At 33.7% G+C, this 25185-nt stretch overlaps 2 protein-coding genes across 3 annotated transcripts; both read left to right on the top strand.

Moving 5' to 3' along the window:
* The first annotated feature begins 3983 nt into the window (after window positions 1–3983).
* On the top strand, window positions 3984–12620 carry LOC11408020 (elongation factor G-2, mitochondrial). Of its 2 annotated transcripts, XM_003594369.4 has the most exons (15): window positions 3984–4500; window positions 4832–5053; window positions 5370–5491; window positions 5566–5716; window positions 5954–6025; window positions 7842–7937; window positions 9214–9275; window positions 9957–10023; window positions 10672–10713; window positions 10960–10998; window positions 11253–11291; window positions 11550–11582; window positions 11719–11779; window positions 12210–12295; window positions 12393–12619. In XM_003594369.4, the coding sequence occupies exons 1-15, from the start codon at window positions 4114–4116 to the stop codon at window positions 12405–12407; spliced, it is 1494 nt and encodes a 497-aa protein (XP_003594417.2). In that variant the 5' UTR covers window positions 3984–4113; the 3' UTR covers window positions 12408–12619. The 2 variants fall into 2 exon arrangements, 1 of the variants encoding a protein (XP_003594417.2); XR_005644079.1 differs by lacking the exon at window positions 9957–10023 and having other exon boundaries at window positions 12393–12620.
* A 2377-nt stretch (window positions 12621–14997) lies between these two features.
* Window positions 14998–23967, top strand: LOC11409545 (elongation factor G-2, mitochondrial). Its single transcript, XM_003594367.4, has 16 exons — window positions 14998–15422; window positions 15501–15722; window positions 16252–16373; window positions 16449–16599; window positions 17127–17198; window positions 18984–19079; window positions 19580–19641; window positions 20965–21031; window positions 21706–21744; window positions 22001–22039; window positions 22307–22336; window positions 22602–22640; window positions 22886–22918; window positions 23056–23116; window positions 23569–23654; window positions 23750–23967. The coding sequence occupies exons 1-16, from the start codon at window positions 15111–15113 to the stop codon at window positions 23753–23755; spliced, it is 1437 nt and encodes a 478-aa protein (XP_003594415.2). The 5' UTR covers window positions 14998–15110; the 3' UTR covers window positions 23756–23967.
* The last annotated feature ends 1218 nt before the right edge of the window (window positions 23968–25185 follow it).

Below are 25185 nucleotides of genomic sequence, written 5' to 3'. Positions count from 1 at the left end.
TTATTTTTTTTTAATCGGCAAATATTATTAAACGCCACCCTGCAAGACGCAAGGTATGGACGAAACAATATACAAATGGTGCAGCATATAGATGGTACACCATAACCACCTAAAAACACCCCTGAAGATAAACCCACCAAAACACGTCACCGTCTAAAACAAACTCCAAAAAACAAGCACCGTAAACACGGTATCCACCACCGCCCATCGTCACTACTCACCCACAAAGAACACCCTCCAAATAAAACTCCCAAACCCCAACACCCAAGCTGAGCCACATATCGAAGAGCACCTAACCGAAGGATCATGCAGCTATCACAAACCTCGCGACCTCCGAACACCGAAAGAGCACAACACAAAGCCCAAAAACCAACTTGAGTCAAAGAATATATTGACTCCCGATCTCGAATCAAAAGTGATCGGCCCACCAGACTATAGCACCAAATTGGCAGGGCACCTCTCGCCCCCAGTAGACCAGAGAAAAACCAAATCAAGTCAAACAAAGATTGCAACTAGAGCCCGACTCCCGATCTCGAAGCCAAATGAACCGGTCCACCGAAAACCAGCACACAATATGTAAGATGAAAGACATGGCATGCGAAATTTGAACAACAAACAAATCAAAAAGAAAAGGCTCAACACAACGTGACACGCACCCTACAAACTCCGTAAACACCTAAACCACCCGAAAAGCACAAACAAGAGCTAGTGACGACGAACATGTATCCATGTATCCTCAATCATTACTTGAATATTTATATCACATAAATAGAGTGGCCACTGGTCACAAGTTATTTAGTGGGACAAAAGAAAAGGATATTAAGCCTTATTGGAAAGGAAAAGGACTGTACATCCCACTACAAACAAGCAATGCAGCAAGCCAAGTGATCCTAATGAAACAAAAAGCTTGCCTTAAACACAGACACTACCTTAATAATCATAAGTCTAAGCACCATATCGAGTAACATAAAAAAGCCAGGACAAAGCAAAAATAGTGTACACAACTCGTCAAGGGTCTCACATGGTCGCTTTGCCAATAAATAGTGTACACAAATTTACTCTTAACAACACATTTTTTATCATATTTAAATTAATGCATATGATATGAATATTAAAAGTTAAATTTGACCAACAATGGATTGATGATTTGAATCAAAAAATTCAATTCATAAGGCAAAACTTTGTATCTATAATTAATGTGGCATTTAGAAACAGTGGTTGGGTCTAATGCAACCCCACAAAACTAGCTTGTGAGGTGAGGAATGTTCCTACTTAAAAACACATTGTCAGACCATCTCTTATCCGATGTGGGACTCTTTAACACACTCCCTCACGCTCAGGATTGGACATCTGAAGCGTGGACATAAATGGTGGGTGGCTCGATAACGGAAACTTGATAGCAGGTGACCCAACAGATCTTGGAGGAGGCTAATACCATTTTAGAAATCGTGGTTGGGCCTAACACAATCCCACAAAAATGGCTTGCGAGGTGAAGATTGTCACCATTTATAAACACATTGTCAGATCATCTTTTATTCGATGCGAGACTCTTTAACCCAAAAATAAAAACTTAAACATAAATATTATGAAAACGAAACAAGAACATTAAATTTAACATGAGAAATGTTAAAAAGTGCCCTTAGGAATTGATTAAGAGAGAAAAAAATAGAAAAATTGTATTGGAAAATGGTGAAAAGTTGTGAATTTAACTTTTCAAAAGTAAAAAAATTGTTTGTAAAAAAATTGTTGATTTCTATATAAACACGGTTTCAGTGAAAAAGGAAGGCTTAATAGCAGCTTTGAACTCCTAAGTATTAGGGGCTGCATTGTATTTTATTTTATTAGTGGACCAAAATCACAACTTCTTGATACTTAAGGACCAAAAACTGCTATTAAGCCAAAAAGAAAACATAAACTGCCATTAAGCCAAAAAGAAAACATATGCTAACAATCTCTCAACATTCAAGTTATTAGCATCATGAAAAAGGAAACATATCCGTTTTTAGGATGAGTTTTTCTATTCACACCCTATACATTTCTGGTTACACCTAATTTTTTTAAAAAGTTTTTGATAATACCAAAATTATCCTTTTAAATAAATTTTCTTAAAATCTTGATTTCATTCATTGTCACTCTAAAATTCCACTCTCTTTCACCCGCCAACGATCAACAATCCTGATGTTCAATTAATCTCTATGGAAGATTAAAGAGTGAATCAAAACATCTTTCATTCATACTCGATTGCATATAAATAAGTGAATTTTTTCTTCTTTTTCAATAACGTTGGTTTCTATTTTCTTCTTCTTGTTCAACTGCGCTGTACGACAGTTTCAGTTTTACATTGTTGAAGTTAACTTAAATTCAGTTTAAGTAGGTTCATGTAAACTTAGTTTACATAATCTAGTTAAACTTAGTTTACATAACCTACTTAAACTGAGTTTAAGTATGTACACTTAAACTCAATTTACATGACCTACTTAAACTAAGTTTACATGTACATACTTAAACTGATATTACGTATAATCATTGAATAAGGTTGAACTTTTAGATGTACACTTAAACTCAGTTTACATGACCTACTTAAACCGAGTTTACATGACCTACTTATACTTAAACTCAGTTTACATGAGCTACTTAAACTAAGTTTACATGATCTACTTAAACTGAGTTTAAGTATGTACACTTAAACTTAGTTTACATGACCTACTTAAAATAAGTTTACATGTACATACTTAAACTGAGATTACGTATAATCATTGAACAAGGTTGAACTTTTAAATGTACACTTAAACTCGGTTTACACGACCTACTTAAACTGAGTTTAAGTATATGTACAGGATGTAATTAGAAACTCTTTTAGAATTACTATAAATTGCAACGACACCTACTCATTAATATTAAATATTTTCTGACAAGTCATTAATATTTCAATCTAAACAAAACAAACATCACAACAATAAGATAGAAAATTAGACAATATTGTACGAAGACAACAAATAAAACAACGTACAAGGAAAGAAAAATATGATTTATGTGAAAGAGTAATGATGTTTAAAGAACTAAACCTTTAAGACAATTTTATTTATCTCTTTTTATATTGCTCAAAAACAACAAGATAAATGATATTTGTACAACTATTTTTTACCAACTTTTTTGATAATTTTTTCTCATTATCACATTATGTTTTTACCTTCTCCATCTATTGCTTTGATTTTTGTGTCTATATATCATTTCTGAAAATTAAATTTTATAGAAGGATAATTTTGTCAAACAACATAGAGGAAAATAGAAAGACAAAGAGTAAGAATACAATATAAATATGAGTATATGACATAGAAAATTGTCCAAAAATTGTCACGAAATAGTTGTCAAAACATCATTTCTTTACGTGAAAATCACTTATTTAAATTGAAAGATAAAAAATAGTAAAAATTACACAATTTATCTCTTAAGTTAATTCAGGTAACATTTTCGTCCTTTATATTTTTTTGTCCCGATTTAGTCCTTTATATTATAAAATGTCAACAAAATTATCCTTTTTTGTAAAAAAAAAATCATCAAACTCATAAACAAACCCAAATATGCACCATACAAACTATGAAACTCATATTTCATTGAAATAAAATCTCATTGCAAATGATAAGATATTGTCATTTTATAATATAAAGGACTAAATTGAAATAAAAAAGATAAAAGACGACAAATGTTGTTTAAAATTAAGTTAAAGCACGAATTGCTTAAAAAAATAATGCGTAATTTTGCCTACAAAATTAAAGATACATATGAATTTCTGAACTAAAAAATGGAAGAGGAAATTAGATAGAAGAGGCGGAGTGATTTTAAATTCAAAACAATTCCCTTTTAATTTATTTGGAAAATAACATTTATTATTTAATTGATTGTAATTTGTTGGGAAAATAAAAAGGCTGTGTAGTAATTTGCAAAGCGTGTTGGATACGGCAGCGTTTGACAGAAGACGACAGAAAGAATGAAGAAGAAGCGGGAAAATGAGTGTAGTACGGAAAATAACGATGATGATGATGATGACGATTTAGCATCAAATCTATAAACCCACCCCCAAGGGTTTTACCCATCCATCTTCCACCTTCAAACATGGCTCGTTTCTCGAAATGCTCCTTACAGCGCCTCCGCTACTACTACACCTCCACCACTTCTCATTCTTCCCACCCCACTCACTTCTCACCGGCGCGGCTGCGCAATGTCTGGATTTCGGGGCTTCTGGACCCTTCTAAGGTGACTCTCACATTGAGGGAGATGCTTTATTCGGGTCATGTCGATTTGATGGAGGATGCTAGAAAGGATATTATTAAGCGTGATAAGGAGCATGAGTCTTATATTAAACAAGAGTCATGGGTCAGTGAAGTTCGTGCCTTGAAAAAACAACCAGGTAGCTTTACCCATCTCAAATGGCTCATTAATGCTCCCACTGCAGATTCTATCACTGCTGATCTCACTTTCTTCAACTGGAGGAAACATAAGGTACTAATAATCATAATCTATAATCACATATTTTTCTCACTTTCTTGCATGCATTGCATTATTCATGGATGAAATGGTAGTAGCAGTAACAGTAGTAAACCGATTTTGGATTAACTTTTTTGAGCTTATCTACTGCTATAAGCTCTTCAGTCTGTTTGGGAGAACTAGCTTATAAAAACAATTTAAGGTTATGTTTAGCTATAAAAATATCTTTTGTAAGCTTATACATAAGCGTTTTTGTGCAATAAGCTGTTTATCCAAACATGCCCATATTCTTCAGTTAATGTTTTTTATATTATTTAATTTCTTTAAAATTTGTACCTTCTTGCAGATGAGCATAATGGACACAACTAATTGTTTTGATTTCACCTCTGAAGTTAAGAATGCTCTGGGTGCCTTTGACAGTGCTGTTCTTGTTCTTTCTAGCGTTGATGGGGTGCAGGACCAGTCCATTGCTGTGGATAAGCAAATGATAACATATCAACTTCCAAGACTTGTATTCGTCAATGATCTTGACCAAAAGGGAGCAAATCCGTGGCAAGTTTTAAATCAGGTAAACTTCCACGTTGTCAATCTAGCTAGGATGGTGGAGCAAATTGTGCAGTTGTTTCTGTTCTATGTCGTACATTGCAATCATGTTGCTTCACACTGATATTGATAACATGGGTTTTGTAGTTTATTGCTACTTGAACAATTTTGTTTAATTTATAAAGACAACTTCAGTAACTTCATTGTAGATTTAAGGTTAGATTTAGAAATTAAAAGCCTATGCTATTTAATTATTATTGACATTGGACATTTTTATATAAAATTCAAATTTAACTTCTTGTTTTTATTTAATTTGTAGACCATTTTGTTACATTTTTCAGGCAAGATCGAAACTTCAACATCATTGTGCTGCAGTCCAAGTTCCAATAGGCTTGGAATATAATTTTAAGGGACTTGTTGATCTCGTGCAGTTAAAGGCCTACTTTTTTCATGATTCAAATGGGTCTGTTTCTGAAACTTTTTCATTGGTTCTGCCTGTGGTTATTCTTCAAATCACTCAAATGTTTCTTATTGCAGAAAAAAGGTTGTCGTTGAAGAAGTTCCCACATATATGGAAGCCTTGGTGTCAGAAAAAAGGCATGAACTCATAAAAACTGTGTCCGAGGTGGACGGTAAACTTGCTGAAGCTTTTTGCATTGGCAAGCCCATATCAGCTGCTGATCTTAAGGTGTGTGATCAACAGTGTATATATACTTTTTTTCATTTGAGTTTTGCATATTAATTATTTGGTTTTAATATGCACCACTGAAGGAAAACCCACTTTTTGTCCATGTACCACTGAAGGCAGATGTGCATTTTCAAATATAGTGTGATATATGAAAACCAGTTGTTACTTCGCCCCCACCCCCCATTTTCAAATCTTATTTTGTAAATTATTTTCTTTTTGTTATTATTGTGTGTGTAGGAAGCAGTTCGTCGGGCCACCATAGCACGGAAATTTATACCATTTCTCATGGGCAGTGCATTCAAATATAAGGTAACCGTTGAATTGCCTTGAATTTAATGTTGTTCAAAGACTTCACTTTGGAAATTGAATTCACTTGTAACATTCGTAGTACGTCCATGCCACTATGCAAACTTTTTGGGTCTGTCAAATCTTATGTCATATGAATAAATCTACTTAGAATAATGCTGTTTAATAGATAATAAATGAGCAATATCTGTCTGATAAAATTTAGTAAGAATCCTGCTGTTTTAAAAGCTGGCTACTGCTACTTTTTAAGATTTTCCATTCCCTTGCTATACTTATGTTATGTTGGTGGAAATCTGATTTATGATCTACCATTCTTTTGGAAAGTTTGTAGCTTTCTACTGTGACAAAGCACCAAGAGGAATGCGCTTCCGGAGCATGTCATTAGTGTTAATCCTATTAAGAACAATAATCTAAACATTAGTTTAGACTTTAAGGGATCTTTGGACTCCTAACTTGAGACATAATATACTTTACACTTTATTAAACTTTTTTTATATTAATCATCTTAATAATTTTTTTAAACATCAATCCCTGTAGGAGGATATCATCCTTGCTATCATGTTTTGAACCCTTATAATATTCTCTCACATGCATGCACACACTTAGGCATGCCTGAACACTAATCTGATCCAAACTTGAACATTCAATATTTAGCTAATAATCAATATGATACAAACTTGAACATTCTATATTACTTGCATCCTCGATAGGTGTTGGTATTATTGAATTAGAAATTGCAAATACAGATGGGAACACACTCCCAATCCACCCTGGAGCTGAGCTCCGCAGAGAGATTACAATTCTATGCCTCACAAACAGAAAACAAACTTCTGCATAACCTCCCCCTTTTTCGGATTCTCCTTGATAACAGAAATTATAATCAAACCACACCTTCTCACACTGACCCTACTGCCACATCAGTAGTGATACTTCCTATTTCTCCTCGCAGACTTTCCACACCTTAGGCCCGCATTGCTGGCCCAATATCGTTACATCCCTATCACTTATAAGATTTTTTTAATCAATAGACTTATCTATATCATAAGAATTTATTTGATTTTAAAGAACTTTATGGATTTATATAATATGAACATGCCTTGTAAGTAAGATCCATCCACATATCTAAAGCTATGCTAGCCCTCCATTGCCCAAGTCCACTGTGGTAGCTACCAAAGATTTTTGACATAAAGTGGTCAGTTTTACTTCCTAGTTCACATTGGATTTGTGATGTGAATTACCAGCGTTGAAGCTGGTTCTGGTTGGCTTGCTATTAGTGCAAAAAGGAAGAATAGTGGCCCAGGGAAGAGAGTTAGTGGTTAGGCTGGGTTAGTTGGACAGTTAGTTAAGCCTAGCTATGGGTACGTAGGAGTGGGGGAGAATGAGGGCCATAGTTGTGTCATTAGTTTGTTGACAAAGAATCGAAGGAGTGGGGGACAGTGGCTCTTCTGAGGGTCCTCTCTATGTAAGAACTTCTGCTATTTTGGATGGAGTTAACGATTACATTTGGTGAACCATAGAAGAAGGCCAAAAATCCTCCATTTTTAGCCCCGCTATTTCCGCCATAAAATGCCATCTGCCGCCATACTTCACAAATTGGCCATAGCTGTTGCAAAAAAATCCTTCACTGCATTCTGCCATGGCCACTATTTGATAACTTTGATTTTGGGTTGAACAATACATACAAGCTTATGATTTATGATAAAATATTATGGCGTAATTTGATCCATGTAGCTGATCTCACTTAGTGGGATAAGGCTTGGTTGTTGTTGTAATACCTTACAAGCTTATATTTTTTTGTTTTTTGTTGTTTCTGGTACAGGGGCTACAATTACTTTTGGATGGTCTACTTAATTATTTGCCGTGTCCAACTGAAGCTAGTAATTCTGCTATCATACAATCAAACAATGAGGAAAAGGTACCAAGTTCAAAGAAACAATTGAATGAGATTATTTGAATTGCTTGGGAGAAAATTACTCCTAGCCTTTGTTACTAATAAAGGAAAGAACCTAGGCTAGGTAACTGTGGTCTACTACTGTAGCTTATGTAAATTCTGCTAGTAGCTTTATAAATAAGTTTTTTTCTCTGTGGCATGCTAGGCTTGGTTGCCCTAGCATTGATGTTCAAAGACGTGTACTGAACCATTGTAAAATTTGATTTGTCAATAAAACTGAGCTTGATTTTTGTTCATCTTGTTGCATGGGAAAGGCACATGGCTGCCCTCTCATTTGTCTTAAAAATACTTATTCACATCCTTTCAAACTTATTTACACTGATTTGTTGGGCCCTGCTCCCTTTATTTCCAGTAGTTGCTATTCCTACTAAATTTCATTTGTGGATGCCTACACTTGGTTCACATGGATCTATTTACTAAAGGAGAGGAAACATAGGCATATCATTTCATTTGGCATCTCTCATCGTGTGATTTTCCCTCACACACGTCACCAAAACGGTGTTGTGAAAAGGAAACATAGGCATATTGTTGAGTTAGAACTCACTCTTTTGGCTCAGGCTTCCATACCTACAAATTCTGGGACTGTGCTTTTCTTACTACTGTCTATCTTATTAATAGACTCCTCACATCCTCCCTGAACTTTGATGTTCCTTATACCAAGCTCTTTGCTCAGCCACCTGACTATAGTTTCCTCCAATGTTTGGGTTGCTCATGTTTCCCTCTTCTCAGACCTTACAACAAACACAAACTCCAATTTTGTCTCAAGAGTGTGTCTCTCTTGGCTATTCACTTCTCATAAAGGATACAGGTGCTTGGCCTCTAATGGTCATCTCTATGTTTCTAAAGTTATCTTCAATGAACATAGGTTCCCTTATCTTGATTTGTTGCCTCCCAAGTCTAACACAACTCATTCTGCCTCCACTCCTGATATCTCTCACCTTCCATACCTATCATTGGTTTCCCTCTTGTCACTCCCTCCGTTCCTCCCGGCTTTTCTGTATCGTCCCCAAATTCACACAACTGCTATGTCTCTACTGCATCATTTCCCAATGTCGGAGACAAACATGGGATTCTTAGTAAAAAAGACTGCACAATTCTACACTCAAACTAATTCACTCTCTAATCATATGCATCACATAATAGCAAAGACCACACTGTTCCACCAAAACTTGATAAACATGGTGTTGTTATGTTATTTTTTTATACTGCTAAAAAAGAATATTATTGGCTATTTTAACAGGATACACTTGTGGCATTGGCTTTCACATTGAAGAGGAAGTACGATGCAATAACATATTTAAGGTACCGTAACCTTTATATGTGGTTAAATCCTATTTTCAAATTGTTTGTTGTCTTATATATATATAGACAAACACACACACTACCTACGGTCATTATTATCGGCAAAAAAAAAAAAACTTCAAATCTTGGTCATTGTTAGAAGTAAAATTTAACTAATATACTCATGTAAATAAAAAAAAAAAATTAACGTGAGCATTTGCTTTATTTTTTCCGCTAACTATCAAAAGGACAATTTAGTAAATTTGACTTATGTTTTATCATGAAAACTAGAAAATTAATGCACTTAACTGAAATTCTTAATCACCATGAAAGCGATTTTTGTTTTTGCTATAATTGTGACCGGAGGAAGGGTGTGCATGTATGTATGTCATTTGATTCTCCTTCTACAAAGACTGATTGGAAGCGATTTATATGTTTTAATAATAATAGATATTTACATATATTTTAAATAGTGTATTATATACGTTTAAAGTAAGATGTTGGGATGGAATATCATATCGGTTTAAAGATATATGAATTTTATATGTTTGATCTACTGAACAAAAAATTTCAATTCAAAGGTTGGATTGATTTAATTCACCTCCTACAAAGAGATATTAAGGTTTAAGTTAAATTTGACTCATGGTGTGGATCCTGACTCATAATTTTTACATACACGTGTTGCTTTTTTATTGTGTGAAGAATCTATGATGGTGCCATCCGTAAAGGAGAATTTATTACGAACGTTAATACTGGCAAGACGTTCAAGGTAAGTTTAAGGCTCTTCATTGTTCTACTTTGATTGCATTTGTCTTGTGCACATGGTGTTTTGTGTTGTGGATCTGCTTTGTTTCTACAATCTTTGTTTTTTGTTACTCAATTAGTTCATTTTTTATAAATATACGACTCAATTCAAGATGACATTTATGATAACCTACAATTGTAGTAGGTGTAATTAAGTTCTGTCTTGCTAAGAATGCATAACAAAGATATACCAAAAATGATGGGATCTTTTAATATTAATTTGTCCTCAGATTATCCATTTATTACTAGTCCATGGATTCAAGTCTCTAACAGTGCATGGATTCAATTTCTTGCTTGATACTGCTGGCAATATTGACTATTTTTCAAGAAACTTTTCCTAGCGAGAAGTATCTATTTAACCATACTTCTAATATTACCCTCTTGCATATCCAGGTCTTGTCCCCTCGTTTTGCACCTTTTTTTCTAAAAATATTGCTATAGCAAAGACAACTACTAGTTTTAGCTTTTACCAGTTTAATGAGGCATGAAAAACGATTAAAAACAATATGCAGTGGTGTGCAGTCATAAGATCATTTTCCTGTTTCTGCTTTCATTTATTGCATTTTGACACTTGTTATCTTGTTGCTGAAGCCTTTCTTCTCTGCAAATGCAGGTTCCTCATTTCTTTGAGGCAGTGCAAAAGGATAAGATGGGGGTTAGTTTTTAAATTTTCTTCCAGTTTTGTGGATCCTCCCATTAAACAAATGTCTTTGGAGAACTTTTGTATGATTGTTCTGCCATATCTCTTTTTAAATTTTAATATTAGCTTATACTAGTTTGACGAGGCATGAAAAATGATTCAAAACAATATGCTGCGGTGTGCACTAATAAGATCCTTTTTATGTTTCTGCTTTGAGACATGTAGTTTTGTGACTGAAGCTTTTCTTCACTCTAAATGCAGGTTCCTCATTCGATTGAGGCGAGAGAGGATGAGACTAAGGTTAGTTCTTAGATTTTCATAATGATCTTTGGATCTTCTCATTAAATCAAATGTTATGGTGAACTCTTGCATAATTGTTCTGCCGGATCTCTTTAAATTCTAATTTTAGCTTTAACTAGTTTAATGAGGCATGAAAAATTATCGAAAACAATATGCAAGGGTGTGCACTCATAATCATTTTCTTTCATGTCTCTGCTTTCATTATTTTTTTTAAACTAGTGATTTTGCGGCTGAAGCCTTCTTTTCAAATGCAGGTTCCTTATACGACTGAGCCGCGGAAGGATGACTTGGGGGTTAGTTTTTAGATTTTCACCTTGATTAGTGAATCATCCCATTAAATTGAATGTCTTGGGAGAAATTTTGTATTATTTTTTTGCCATATCTATTTAAATTCTAATTTTAGCTCTTAGTAGTCTAAAGAGGCATGGCACATGATTGAAAACGAATATGCAGTTGTGTGCACTCATAAGATCATATTCATGTCTCTGCCTTTATTTATTGCATTTTGAGACTAGTGATTTTTTGGCTGAAGACTTTGTTTGCAAATGCAGGCTCCTTGTTTGTTTTGGGTGCGTAATGATGAGGTGGGGATTAGTTTTTAAATTTTCACCATGATTTATGGATCTTTTCAATATATTGAATGTCATTGGAGAACTTTTGTATAATTGTTCTGCTATATCTCTTTAAATTCTAATCGGGATTCTTCTCCCAAATCAACAGGTGTTTGGAGTGGCACATGCTGGAGAAATCGTCGCTGTACATGATGTTATTAATGCAGCAGGTTCTACTTTTCTCTTCTCTCAAAGCATATGCTACATTTATTGAATTCTACATCGCTCTTTTTATGTTAGAATGAGTTTTTCATTAATATATTGTTGGTGGTTTAAGCTGTTTGAAAATGTGGTTATTATTATTTTTAGTGGAGAGTGAATTTCATTGAGTGCTTGAAAATACTGAAAAAATGCTAAACACGGTAAGTCTTTATACGTGTCACTTCAGCAATGGATGTTCACAGTTAACACTGCCTTGTAACATCCTTGATTGGGACTCCAGTTTTTGTATGTGAAAAAACCAATACTCTAGCTCTATAATCCATTAAACAACACAATCCAATCTCATACGAATTTATGGGCATTCCACTCGAACAAAATATGACAGTGAAACAAATGTTAATTTGACAATCTGTTTTTTCGTGTTCATTATTTAATCAGGCGATACTTTTACTGATGGATTAGTAAGATATAGAAAGGCTTCTGTTGATGTTTCTGAGTTGGTTTCAAGAGTTTCTGGAGTGCAAGTAAGTAGTTTCTAAATATGACAAATTAACTTCCCTACCTTGGCTTTAATGGCAATTTATATAACCTAATTGTCTTGTTCTGTGTATTGCTTTTTAGGTTTCGAAAGTTTAGCAGACTCGAAGTTTCAGTAATGTCACTCTTTTGATAGGCCTCCTTGGTGGACAACTCTTTTGATTATGTATATGTTGAGGTGGTGTATTTGCCACTATTTGGGAGTTTACAAATGTTTTATTTTGAGTTGTACATATATCTAGATATGTCATTTTCAGAATCTGATTGATGATACATTTATTTAAACAAGATTCTAATTTTGGAAACGTTGAAATTACAAATGATACCATCTCGAAATTTGAGTAAATATTATTTTGAACTGAAAGCTTGGCCGCTACACATAATGCTAAACAGTAAACACCGTTGTATTGTTGAGTGTAACTCTACCTTCTCGCAACCTCTACTTTAGGCCAACGTCATCAAACACATCTTACAACTCAGCAATGTAAGAACCATATTTCTCAAAAAAAATTGGAAAAGCCATTCATCATTTGCACCTCTAATCAGACCACCGCACCTGCTCACTCTATTCTTGCTTGCACCATCAGTGTACAACTAATTTGTTTTAAACACTTAGTGTGATATTCGTCAAATATAAAACAACTAAAACGAAACACATCATATTTAGGAATGACATTTTTGTTTGGTAATATTGTCTTTTATTTTGATGGTGTGCATGTTTGGCATCAGCAAGAACCATATAGCAAAATAAGTTTCTTATCACTTCCAATCAGATTGTTTATAACTTAACGATATCAATGGTGATCTTTATCGTCAATCTTTGGGCCTACCATAAAAAATGGACCTTTTTAGGGTAAAAAACTGAAAAGAACAGAATATGAAAAATGGGTAACACAAAATATTGAAGAAATTTATAACAAGGAAACAAAGGGGGGAAAAGTTGCAATCAAATTGAGGTCTAGTTGATTCATGATTGATGAACCAATTTTCCACGATTTAGACGAGGAGGAAAAGCACCGATGTATATACAAAGACCTAAAAAACGAGATAGACGAACGAGTTAGAGTGCAGCGTAGAGTAGAAATTATTTGGTGTGTTTCAAGTGAATAATTAATAATCTTTAGATTAAACCAATTTAATGGATGAGATTTGGTGTCATCGGATCCGTTGACACATGTTGTGAATGGATCTTAATTCTTAATTTTATTAGATAATGTTAGTATGTTCATTGTGTGTTAGTAGTTTCTTCTTTAGTAGGACTTGAAAGTAATAAACTAACATGAGCAGAGACATGCTCATAGATAAACAAAGTGAAACCTCCATCGCACGCACTCTTTTGCTAAAACATCAACACAGGTATTTAATTTATAATAGAAATGACACACTTTTATCTTCCAATATCTAGCTCCAACAACTTGCGAATTTGTTGCACCAAATAAAGACATGTACTAGCCACATCTTGGCCACTATGCATAATGCTAAATAACTAAAAACGAAAAACATCATATTTAGAAATGACAAGTAAAAAACAAATGGATTAAGGGGATAAATTCCACATATATGGCGCAACTTTTGTTTTGTATTGGCACTAGCTACATATCTGTTTATGGAGAGATGCTCATTAGACTTCTATTTGGGTCTGTTAAAAGGCTCTCCTTTTTGATGGAGTGAAATTTTGGTGAAGACTAAAGCTTTATTAGGAAAAGGAGGGTACAAGAACGAAAGAGACATGTGATGGCTCAACAGTGTTTCCTGCAAAATGAGAAAAAATCAGTGATCATGCAAAAGTAAAATTGGTATTACACTCAAAATAGAAAAATGGTTGTTTTGTGTTAGTGCATGTTTGGTTGTGCTTTAAGAAACCATAATTTTGAGTCAATTAATTTGTAAAACTGATTTAAAAAACAGTGAATTGAAGGTAAAATTATTTATGTCTGTTAAATTTATAAAAGTGAGTCGAATAATAAACTTATAAATTTTAAAATAAAAAATTTCTATTTCTAACTTGTGGAATAAATTTTGAAGGCAAAATCTAACTTAACATAAGAACAAAACAAACCGACTTGGATATAAGGGTCTGGATACACACTAGAAAAACTCTGTTTCTTTTTTCTTTTTTTGAGAGGGACTCTATGTCTTGGATCACACCCAAATAAGTAGATAAATTAATAATTAACTAAATAAATGCCCTCTCAGTTACCAAAAATAAAATAAAATAAGGTTATAGTGTGTACAAATTCGTTCTTAACAGCCCTTTTATCTTCTCAAATTTGATTATTTTTTTTGGTCAAGGCTCAAATTTAAATTTAAATTAAATTTAAGGAATGAAAGAAAAATCTGATTTATATGAAAATCCCTTATTTAGATTAAAAAATAAAAATATAATTCCAAGTTAAAAAAAGGCTCAACCAGCAAGGTGGAGGAAGAAAAAGGAAGAGGGTATGTGAAGTGATTTTACTTAATATTTTTTATTTGGAAAATTATTTAATTAAATCATTGATTGTAATTATTGGGAAAATAAAAAGGGAGTGTAGTTTCTGTCTTAAAAAAAAAGGTAGTGTAGTAATTTGCAAAATGCGTGTTGGATACGCCAGCGTTTGACAGAAAACGACAGAAAGAATGAAGAAGCGGGAAAATGATTCATCAAAGTGTAGTACGAAGATGACGATGACGATGATATCACATGCTATAAGGCATAAGCACTACCCAAAGGGTTTTACATAGCACAATTTCCATTTCATTTCTATTGTTTTCTATCAAAAAACAAACCCTAGAAGTTGAAGAAACGCAGCAGCAGCAACCATGTCTGAGCCAATGAAGCAGATTCGAAACATCTGGATCTCTGGTCTCCTTGATCCTTCCAAGGTGAGGATGACTGAGAGATACTGGCTCTACACCGGTGATCTCGAACAGATGGAGGAAGCTAGAAAACAAGTTCTGAAAAGTGAAAAATACTATGAATCTTTTGTCAAACAAGAGTCATGGAAGAGTACTCGTAGGGATTTGAACTTGAAGGAAGGTGACTCCCATTCTCACTGTAAATGGATCTACAATCCAACTTCCGATTCTATCCCTGCTGATGTTACCTTCTTCAACTGGAGGAAACACTACAAGGTATAACTTTATTTTATCATTTGCTATAAGCTGTTTATCCAAGCATGCCTATTCTTCATCATTTTTCTGTCCTTGCAGATGAGCGTAATTGACACACCTGCTTGTGTTGATTTCACTCCTGAGGTTGACAATGCTCTGCGTGCCTTTGACGCTGCCGTTCTTGTTCTTTCTGGTGTTGATGGGGTGCAAGACCAGTCCATTGCTGTTGATAAGCAAATGGTAACATATCAACTTCCAAGACTTGTATTCATCGACAATCTTGACCACAAGGGAGCCAACCTGTGGGAAGTTGTGAATCAGGTAAACTTTAGATTAATGGATTGGATGTCATCGATTCTAATGTTGTTAATCCCAAATAGCGAGTGGGTTGTTGCGCCAAACCCCAAAACTATAGTGGTATAGTAGATAGCGGAAAAACCACTATTGCAAAGTCACTATTGTCAATCTTGGATAGTGGAGCACAGTTATGCGGTTGTACATCACAATTGTGTTGCTTCATATAAAATGTGTTTTGTAGTTTTATTTATACTTGAACAATTTAGTTTATTTTATAAAGAGAACTTCAGTAACATCGTTGTAGAAAAAAAAATGAATTCAAAATTCTTTTAGAGCTACTTACTTTAAATGTAAAACTGTCTTTAATAATAATCTTCTGTGTTTGTCTATATATTCTATATACACAGAGCATCTAACTTCAGTTCACATTTAGAAACGTATAATATTTAATTGTTCTTGACAATTTCACTTTTATAATTATTTCAAAGTTTTACTTATAACTCAAATTCCTATTGTTGTTTTTATTTGTAAAACATTTGGTTTTCTTTTTCAGGCAAGATCCAAGCTTCAGCATCATAGTGCTGCAATGCAGGTTCCAATAGGCTTGGAATATAACTTTAAGGGACTTGTTGATCTCGTGCAGTTAAAGGCCTACTTTTTTCATGGTTCTAATGGGTCCGTTTCAGAAACTTTTGCAATGGTTATGCTTATGGTCTTTCTTGAAATTACTCAATTTGTTTCTTATTGCAGAGAAAAGGTTGTCGTTGGAGAAGTTCCTGGCTATATGGACGCCTTGGTGTCAGGAAAAAGGCGTGAACTTATAAAAACTGTGTCCGAGGTTGACGATAAACTTGCTGAAGCTTTCGGTGGTGACAAGCCCATATCAGCAGCTGATCTTGAGGTGTGTGAGTAACAAGGTCTTGTTTTTTTTTTTTTTTTTAATCGGAGTTTTGCATACTAATTATTTTGTTTTACATTTAGCAAAGATTTCTCATATGTTTTTGTTTTAACAAATAGTTTATCAACATATTGTCTTGAGGTGTAGAGGATGTTGAAGTTTGAGCATTTTTTATATTTGCATTGATTTTTTATAACTTTGTTTTTATATTGATGTCTTGACTTTGATAAGGAGTGGTTGTTAGTTAATTATGACATTGCGATTGAGAAAAATAATATTTTCTTTCAATTAAGTCTATGGTTCTTGACATATTCAGATAGTGTGATATACGAAAACCAGATGCTATTTCACTCCAACCCCCATCTATAAATCTTATTTTGTATATAGGTTTCTTTTTGTTATTATTGTATGTGTAGGAAGCATTTTCAGATAGTATGATATATAAAAACCAGTTGTTACTTCTCCCCCACCCCCCATTTTCAAATCTTAATTTGTAAGTTATTTTCTTGTTGTTATTATTGTGTGTGTAGGAAGCAGTTCGTCGGACCACCATAGCACGGAAATTTATACCCGTATTCATGGGCAGTGCTTTCAAATACAAGGTACCCGTTGAATTGCCTTGAATTCTCTGTTGTATGGTCTTTACCATCATTCCCCGCTTTCTCTCTTTCTTTCTTTCTTTCTTTCTTAGGTAGACACTTTTTTTTAATCTTGACACATTAATTTGTTTATGATCTAATTTTGTTTGGGGTCTTCCAAAGACTTCACTTTGGAAATCAAATTCACTTGTAGCATTCTTAGTATAATGATGACTATAGCGGTCCATGACACTTTGCAAAAAATTTGGGTCTGGTCAAATCTTATGTCATAAATAATAAAAGAGCAATCATTGTCATATAAGTCTACTTAGAATAATGCTGATTAATAAAGGATAAATAATAAATGAGCTAGATCTGTCTGATAAAATCTAGTAAGAATCCTGAGGTTTTAAAAGCTAGCTAATGGGGCTTTTTATGCTTTTCCATTCCCTTTCTATAGTTAAGTTGGTGGGAATCTGATTTATGATCTACCATTCTTTTGAAATGTTAGAAACTTTCTTCTGTTATAATGCTCTGTCACAGAAGGCTGACACGTATATTAGGAGACAAAGCACCAAGAGGTTTCCACTTCTAGAGCATGTTAATAGTGTTAATCCTATTAAGAACAATAGTCCCAAGATTAGTTTAGACTTGAAGGGATCTTTGGACTCCTAATTTGAGACATAATATTCTCTACACTTTATTAAACTTCTTGATATTAATTATCTTAATAACGATTTTATTATACATCAACCCCTCTAGGATATCATCCTCCTTGCTATCAAGTTTTGAACCCTCTCTAGGATATGCATGCACTCTCTTAAGCATGCCGGAACACATATATGATCCAAACTTGAACATTCTATAGCTAATTAGTTACTTATCAATTATGCCGGAACATTCTATATGTAAAGGCATACAACTAAGAATAAAAATGGAAAATCCCAAGAAATCTCATGTTATAAGGTAAAACTTTTTATGATAATAAATTAAAGTCACTACAATGTCCAACAAATATAATTTATAAAACTATCCACTGATATGAAAAAGTTTGTAAATATCACATGACTCTTTGTAATTTGTAAAAGTCTTGACTGAATGCCACTTGATTTAGACACCCATTTGAAAAGTCCTAATTGTCGTGATTGAATACCACAATACATATTTATTCAATTAAAATTCATGATTGAATGCCACAATTTTTTTTATCTTAAACAAATCTTTTAAAATCCCAATGCGAGACACCCATCCCAAGTTCTAGGCCTAAGTGAGATAATTAGGTAGAACTTGACTTGGATCATATGTTGGATCCGAGCGTAAATATACTTTTTATGTGTTAAATATATACAAGAAGGAAGAAAGCTGGGCTAGGGAGGAGAGTTAGTTGTTAGGTTGTGTGGTTGGCCAGTTAGTTACACCTAGCTAGGCGTAGTTAGGAGTGGGGGAGAGTGAGTGCCGTAATTGTGTCATTAATTTGCTGACGAAGACTGAAAGGAGCTTTGTGTCTACTGAGGTTCCTGTCTTTGTAAGTGCTTCTGCTATTTGGATGGAATTAACGATTACAGATGGTGAACCATAGAAGAAGGCCTAAAATCCTCCATTTTTAGCCATTATTTCCGCCATAAAACGCCATCATGCCACCATCCTTCACAAGTTGGCCGTAGCTGTTCGCAAAAAATCCTTCTATGCAATCTGCCATGTCCACTGTTTGATAACATTGATTTTGGCTTGAATAATACATACAAACAACTCTTTTGTATTGTATTTTAACAGTCTGATGTTTTTTATATTTTGCTGTTTCTGGTACAGGGGTTGCAACTACTTTTGGATGGTGTGCTTAATTATTTGCCGTGTCCAACTGAAGCTAGTAATTATGCTCTCATCCCATCTAAGAGTGAGGAAAAGGTACCAAATTTAAAGAAATAACTGAATGATATGCTTGTGAGAAAATTACTCTTAGCCTTTGTTATTAATAGAGGAAAGAACCTAGGCTAGCTATCCTTACTTCATGAGCTGCAGGTTCCCATCTCCTCGCCAATCATTTATTACATTAGTCAAAGCACACTTGCTTTGAGTCATAATCAGATTCGGCATTCTAGAACCACACACATGGACCTTGATTTGTTGTTTGTTTGAGAAAAAGCTCTTGCCAAATCAATAGTTGGGACTTATGTTTCTGCTCACAAAACCATTGACTAATGCTCAATTTTGTAATCTCAGAAAAACTTAGGGTTCGTAGTTAAAAAAACTGCACAACTCTACACTCAAACTAATTCACTCTCTAATCCTATGCACATCATAATAGCTAAGGTCACACTGTTCCACCAAATCTTGATAAACATGATGTTGTGGTGCTATATTCTAACCTACTGGTAAAAACTAATGTTATTTGGCGATTTTAACAGGATACACTTGTGGCATTGGCTTTCACATTGAAGAGAAAGTATGATGTCATAACATATCTAAGGTACAGTGACCTTTACATGTGGTTAAATCCTTCTTCAAATTGTTTGTTTTGACTTATATATACTACCTCCAGTCATTATTATAAACAAACAAAAAAAATGCTTGAAATTGTGGTCATTGTTGTAAGTAAAATTTCACTACTGTTACACTATTTAATGCTATTATTTCTAATATACCCTTTATTTATTAAAAAAAATAATGCAGGTATCTGATTGAGTTTTTCCACTTTTCAAAAAGGAGAATTTAGTAAATTTGACAAAATGTTTAACATGAAATCTAAAAAATTAATCACACCTAACTGAATTTCTTAATCACCATGAAAGTGGGTTTTTTTATTTTGCTATAATAGTGACCGGAGGGAGTGTGTTTGTGTATGTATGGTACCGTAACCTATCTAATAACATATCTAAGGTACCATGACCTTTACATGTGGTTAAATCCTATTTCAAATTGTTTGTTTTGTCTAATATATATACTACCTTTGGCCATTATTATAAGGGAAAAAAAGCTTCTAATCTTGGTCACTGTTATAAGTAAAATTTAATTACTTTTACCTATTTAATGCTATTATCTCTTATATACCCTGTATGTAATTCAAAAAAATTAACCCAGGTATTTGATTGATTTATTCCACTAACTATCAAAACGACAATTTAGTAAATTTGGTTTATGTTTTAATATGAAATATAGAACTTAAATCGCACTTAACTGAACTTCTTAATCACCACGAAAGTGTGTTTTTGTTGTTGTCGCTATAACAGTCATGGTCTGTTGAAATCGGGGTGTTAAACTTAACATACTAACACCTCCAATAACTCTTTGTAGAAGGCAAGTCAAATTTGACATTCCTTGGTATATATGCTTTAATAATAGATATTTACATGTTTTAAATAGTGTATTATACGTTTAAAGTAAGATGATGTGATGGAATATCATATCAGCTTAAAGATCTATGAACTTTTATAGGTTTGATCTACTTAATGAGAATTTTCAACTACGGGAGGGTTGATTTAATTCGCCTTCTACAAAAAGATATTGAAGTTTTAAGTTAGAGCCTTGCTAAATCAAGCGAAGATATCTTCACAAATATCATGTGAATGCTTACGTGTTGCTTTACTAAAAAAAGAGTCAAACTTTCAACTCTAACATAACGGAAACAGAGGGTAATGGTGCAGTAGGAGTAAATAATACACAGTCATGAAAAATCACGAAGTTGCAATTCGTGATAAATAGTATTTTCCTATAAGTTATACTTGACTCATGGTGTCAATGGATCATGACTCATAATTTACACATATGTGCTGATTCCTTTTATTGCGTGAAGGATCTATGAGGGTGTGATTCGGAGAGGAGATTTTGTTATGAACGCTAACACTGGCAAGACATTCAAGGTAAGTTTAAGGCTCTTTACATGGTGTTTTGTGTTCTGGATATGCTTTTCTTTTTTGCTACGATCTTGGTTTTTTGTTACTCAATTAGTTCATTTTTTTTATAAGTATATGACTAAATTCATGATGACATTTATAATAACCGACAATTTTAGTTGTTGTAATTAAGTTCTGTCTTTGGAAGAATGAAGAACAAAGATATACCAAATGATGGGATCTCTTAATATTTATTTAACCTCAGATTATCCAATTTTTTTCGAGGGGTTTTACCCTCGGTTTATCCCTTTGTAGTTAGTCCATGGATTCAAGTCTCTAACACAGTGCATGGATTCAAATTCTTACCTGATACTTCACACTAGCAATATTGACTATTTTTTTCAAGAAACTAGAAGTTTCTATTTAACTATACGTCTAATATTATCCTCTTGCATATCCAGGTCTTGTCCCCTCATTTTGTACTTTATTTCTTAAATATTGCTACAACATTTATAAAATATTGCTACAACAAAGACTAGTGCTAGTTTTAGCTTTTACCAGTTTAATGAGGCATGAAAAATAATTGTAAACAATATGTAGTGGTGTGCACTCGTAAGATCATCTTCATGTTTGTGCTTTCATTTATTGCATTTTGATACTCGTGATTTTGTTGCTGAAGCCATTCTTCTCTGCAAATGCAGATTCCTGATGCGATTGAGATGCGAAAAGATGAGATCGGGGTTAGTTTTTAGATTTTCACCATGATTTGTGGATCTTCATCTTAAATCGAATGTCTTGAGAATTTTTGTATACTTGTTCTGCCATATCTCTCTTTAAATTCTGATATTAGCTTTTACTAGTTTAATGAGGCATGAAACATGATTGAAAACAATATGAAGTGGTGTGCCTTCATAAGATCATTTACATTTGTCTGCTTTTGCTTGTTGCATTTTGACACCAGTAATTGTGTTACTAAGCCCATCTCTGCAAATGCAGGTTCCTCATGTGCTTCGAACTCGAAAGGATGAGATGGGGGTTAGTTTTTAGATTTTCACCATGATTTGTGGATCTTCCCATTAAATCGAATGTCTTTGGAGAACTTTTGCATTATTGTTCATCCATAGCTATGCATATTTTAATTTTAGCTTTTACTAAATTAATGAGGCATGAAACATGGATAACAAGAATATGCAGCGGTGTGCACAGTGCACTCATACGATCCTTTTCACGTTTCTGCTTTAATTTATTGCATTATGAGACTAGTGATTTGGTGGCTGAAGCCTTTCTTCTTTGAAAATGCAGGTTCCTTATGTGGTTGGGTTGAATAATAAGGTGGGGTTAGTTTTTACATTTTCACCATGATTTGTGGATCTTCCCATTAAATCGATTGTCTTTGGAGAACTTTTGTATAACTGTTTTGCCATATCTATTTAAATTCTAATTTTAGCTTTTACTAGTTTAATGAGACATGAAACATGATTAAAAACAGTATGCAGTGGTGCGCACTCATACGATTATTTTCACGTCTCTGCTCTCATTTATTTTGTTTTGACACTAGTGATTTTGTGGCTGAAGCCTTTCTTCCCTGCAAATGCAGGTTCCTTATTCGACTGAGTCGCGAAAGCTTGATTTAGGGGTTAGTATTTAGATTTTCATTGTGATTTGTGGATCTTCGTGAAAGCCTTTCTTTGTATGATTGTTCTGCCATGTCTATTTAAATTCTAGTTTTAGCTTTTAATAGTTTAATGAGGCATGAAACATGATTGAAAACAATATGCAGCTGTGTGCACTCACAAGATCATTTTCATGTCTCTGCCTTCGTTTATTGCATTTTGTGACTAGTAGTTTTGTGGCTGAAACCCTTCTTCTCTCCAAATGCAGGTTCCTTATTTGACTGGTGTGAGTTATGATGAGGTAGGGGTCAGTTTTTAGTTTTCAGCATGATTTGTGGATCTTCTCATTGTATTGAATGTTGTCGGAGAATTTTGTATGATTGTTCTGCAATATCTCTTTTTTAAATTCTAATCTGGATTCTTCTGCAAAATCGACAGGCGATTCAAGTGGCTCATGCTGGAGAAATAGTCGCTGTGCATGATGTCAGGAGTGCACCAGGTTCTACTCTTGTCTTCTCTCAAAGCATATGCCACATTTCTTGAATTCTACATTGCTCTTTTTTTTTTTTTTTGTAATCTTGAGTTTTTCATGAATCTGGGTTTGGCGGTTTAAGTTGTTTGAAAATGTGGTTAATATATTTTTTATTGGAGAGTAAATTTCATTTGAGGGCTTGAAAATACTGAAAACTGAGCCAAAACGGCTGAAAAAATGCTAAACAATGTGAAGTCTTTCTACGTTTCACTTGAGCAATGAATGCTCACATTGGCTTTTAACATCCTTTATTGGGACTCCAGTTTTTTTGTGTGAAAAAACCAACAATCTAGTTCTATCTCCCATTCAACAACACTATTCAGTCTCATACAAATTTAGTGGCATTCCTCTTCAACAAAATATGCTAGGTGAAACAAATCTTTATGTGACGGTCTGTTTTTTCGTCTTCAATTAATCAGGTGATACTTTTACTGATGGCTTAGTAAGATATACAAAGGCTTCTACTGATGTATCTGAGTTGGTTTCTGGAGTTTCTGGAGTGCAAGTAAGTAGTTTCTTTATATGACATTAACTTCCCTAGCTTGGCTTTAATGGCAATTTATATCACCTAATTGTCGTGTTTTGTGTATTGCTTTTTAGGTTTGAAAAGTTTAGCAGACATGAGGTTTTAACAATGTCACTCTTTTGGTAGGCCTTCTTGGTGGATGGCTCTTTTGTTTATTTATATGTTGAGTTGGTGTATCTGCAACTATTTGGGAGTTTATGAATGTTTATTGAGTTTTACAAATATCTGGATATGTTGTTTTGAAATTCTAGTTGATGATTCAAGTTTATAAACAAGATTCTGATTTTGGAAACGTTGAAATTACAAGGATACTCTGTTGAAATTTCAATAAATAAATATTATTGTGATTTGGAAGTTAATTATGAAATTGTTTATGAGTCATGTTAACTTGTGCCGTTAAGGCACATGTTAAGCATTAATGTAATTCCATTAATGGTAAGAATTTATTGGAAAAAAATTAATATCAACATTTTGAGCAATAAAGTAACACAATTTCCGATACATAATTTTTATTAGTGGAAATATTAACATGTGCCCTTCCATTGTTTATTTATTGTTTCTAGTTTGTTCATTATGTTTGCCGGACTGGAATGTATTAGTCACAATTAGAATTTTGGATTGTGATAAAGTTAGAAGGACTTACCCCACGAAGCATAATGCCGCTCAATCATGTATGATTTGCGTGCAACTCAATTTGCCCGACACAAATTTATCTTTTCATTGAATCCATGATCGAATTTCGGATGCAACATTTGGCATCAATAGGACAATTGGATGGCCAGTATGATTGATTATTCATGGTTCAATATTAGAAAGAAAAAAAATCGATTGAAAAAAATATTAGTATATTGATTAAATTGTTTTGTATTAGTCTTCTTGAACTTAACTCACCATTTTTACACATTTAAAATGTATGAATTTTTACCACTAAACTACTTGATAAAAATAAAAAAAATTGGATTAATTTCTCATGTAGGGGAAAGAAATAGTTTTGGTCTACTAATAAAGTTAGGAAAATGCTGGTTTGTACGAAAACAAACCACAAGGAAGCGAATAATTGTATAAAAATGAAACAGGCTTTTTCTTCGCTTTCGTGCATCATTAGTTCGTAAAGAATAGCAATCCTCTAAAGTTTAATGCTTCTCACTTTACCTCAATCACCAAGCTGGTTTCAAAAAAAAAAAAAAAAAAAAGGAATGGGTCCAACTCATAGTAAATGAACGAAGATGGTTTGGCTAAGGAAGATCAAAATCTCTAAAGTTGCAAATAATATACAAAATAGTATGATAAAATCTGTCAAGATATGCAACAACGAAAGAACCCTTTATACGCCTCTCGTTTGCTCTATTGCTATCCCCATCTCATTGTCCAGAAAGATATTTCCCTGAGTTCATATATAGATGAGACAAACACGTAAGTTAGAATAGCAGCGTCGCCATGAAGGTAAATTATAAAATTTGTAAATAACCTTCTGAAGCTAAATAGCATCATAATAATTATAAGTTAGCTT

This window comes from Medicago truncatula, chromosome 2, assembly GCF_003473485.1.
Source record: "Medicago truncatula cultivar Jemalong A17 chromosome 2, MtrunA17r5.0-ANR, whole genome shotgun sequence".
Classification (NCBI taxonomy): domain Eukaryota; kingdom Viridiplantae; phylum Streptophyta; class Magnoliopsida; order Fabales; family Fabaceae; genus Medicago; species Medicago truncatula.
Note: the sequence above shows the minus strand (reverse complement) of the source record. Positions and strands in the feature narration are given on the sequence as shown.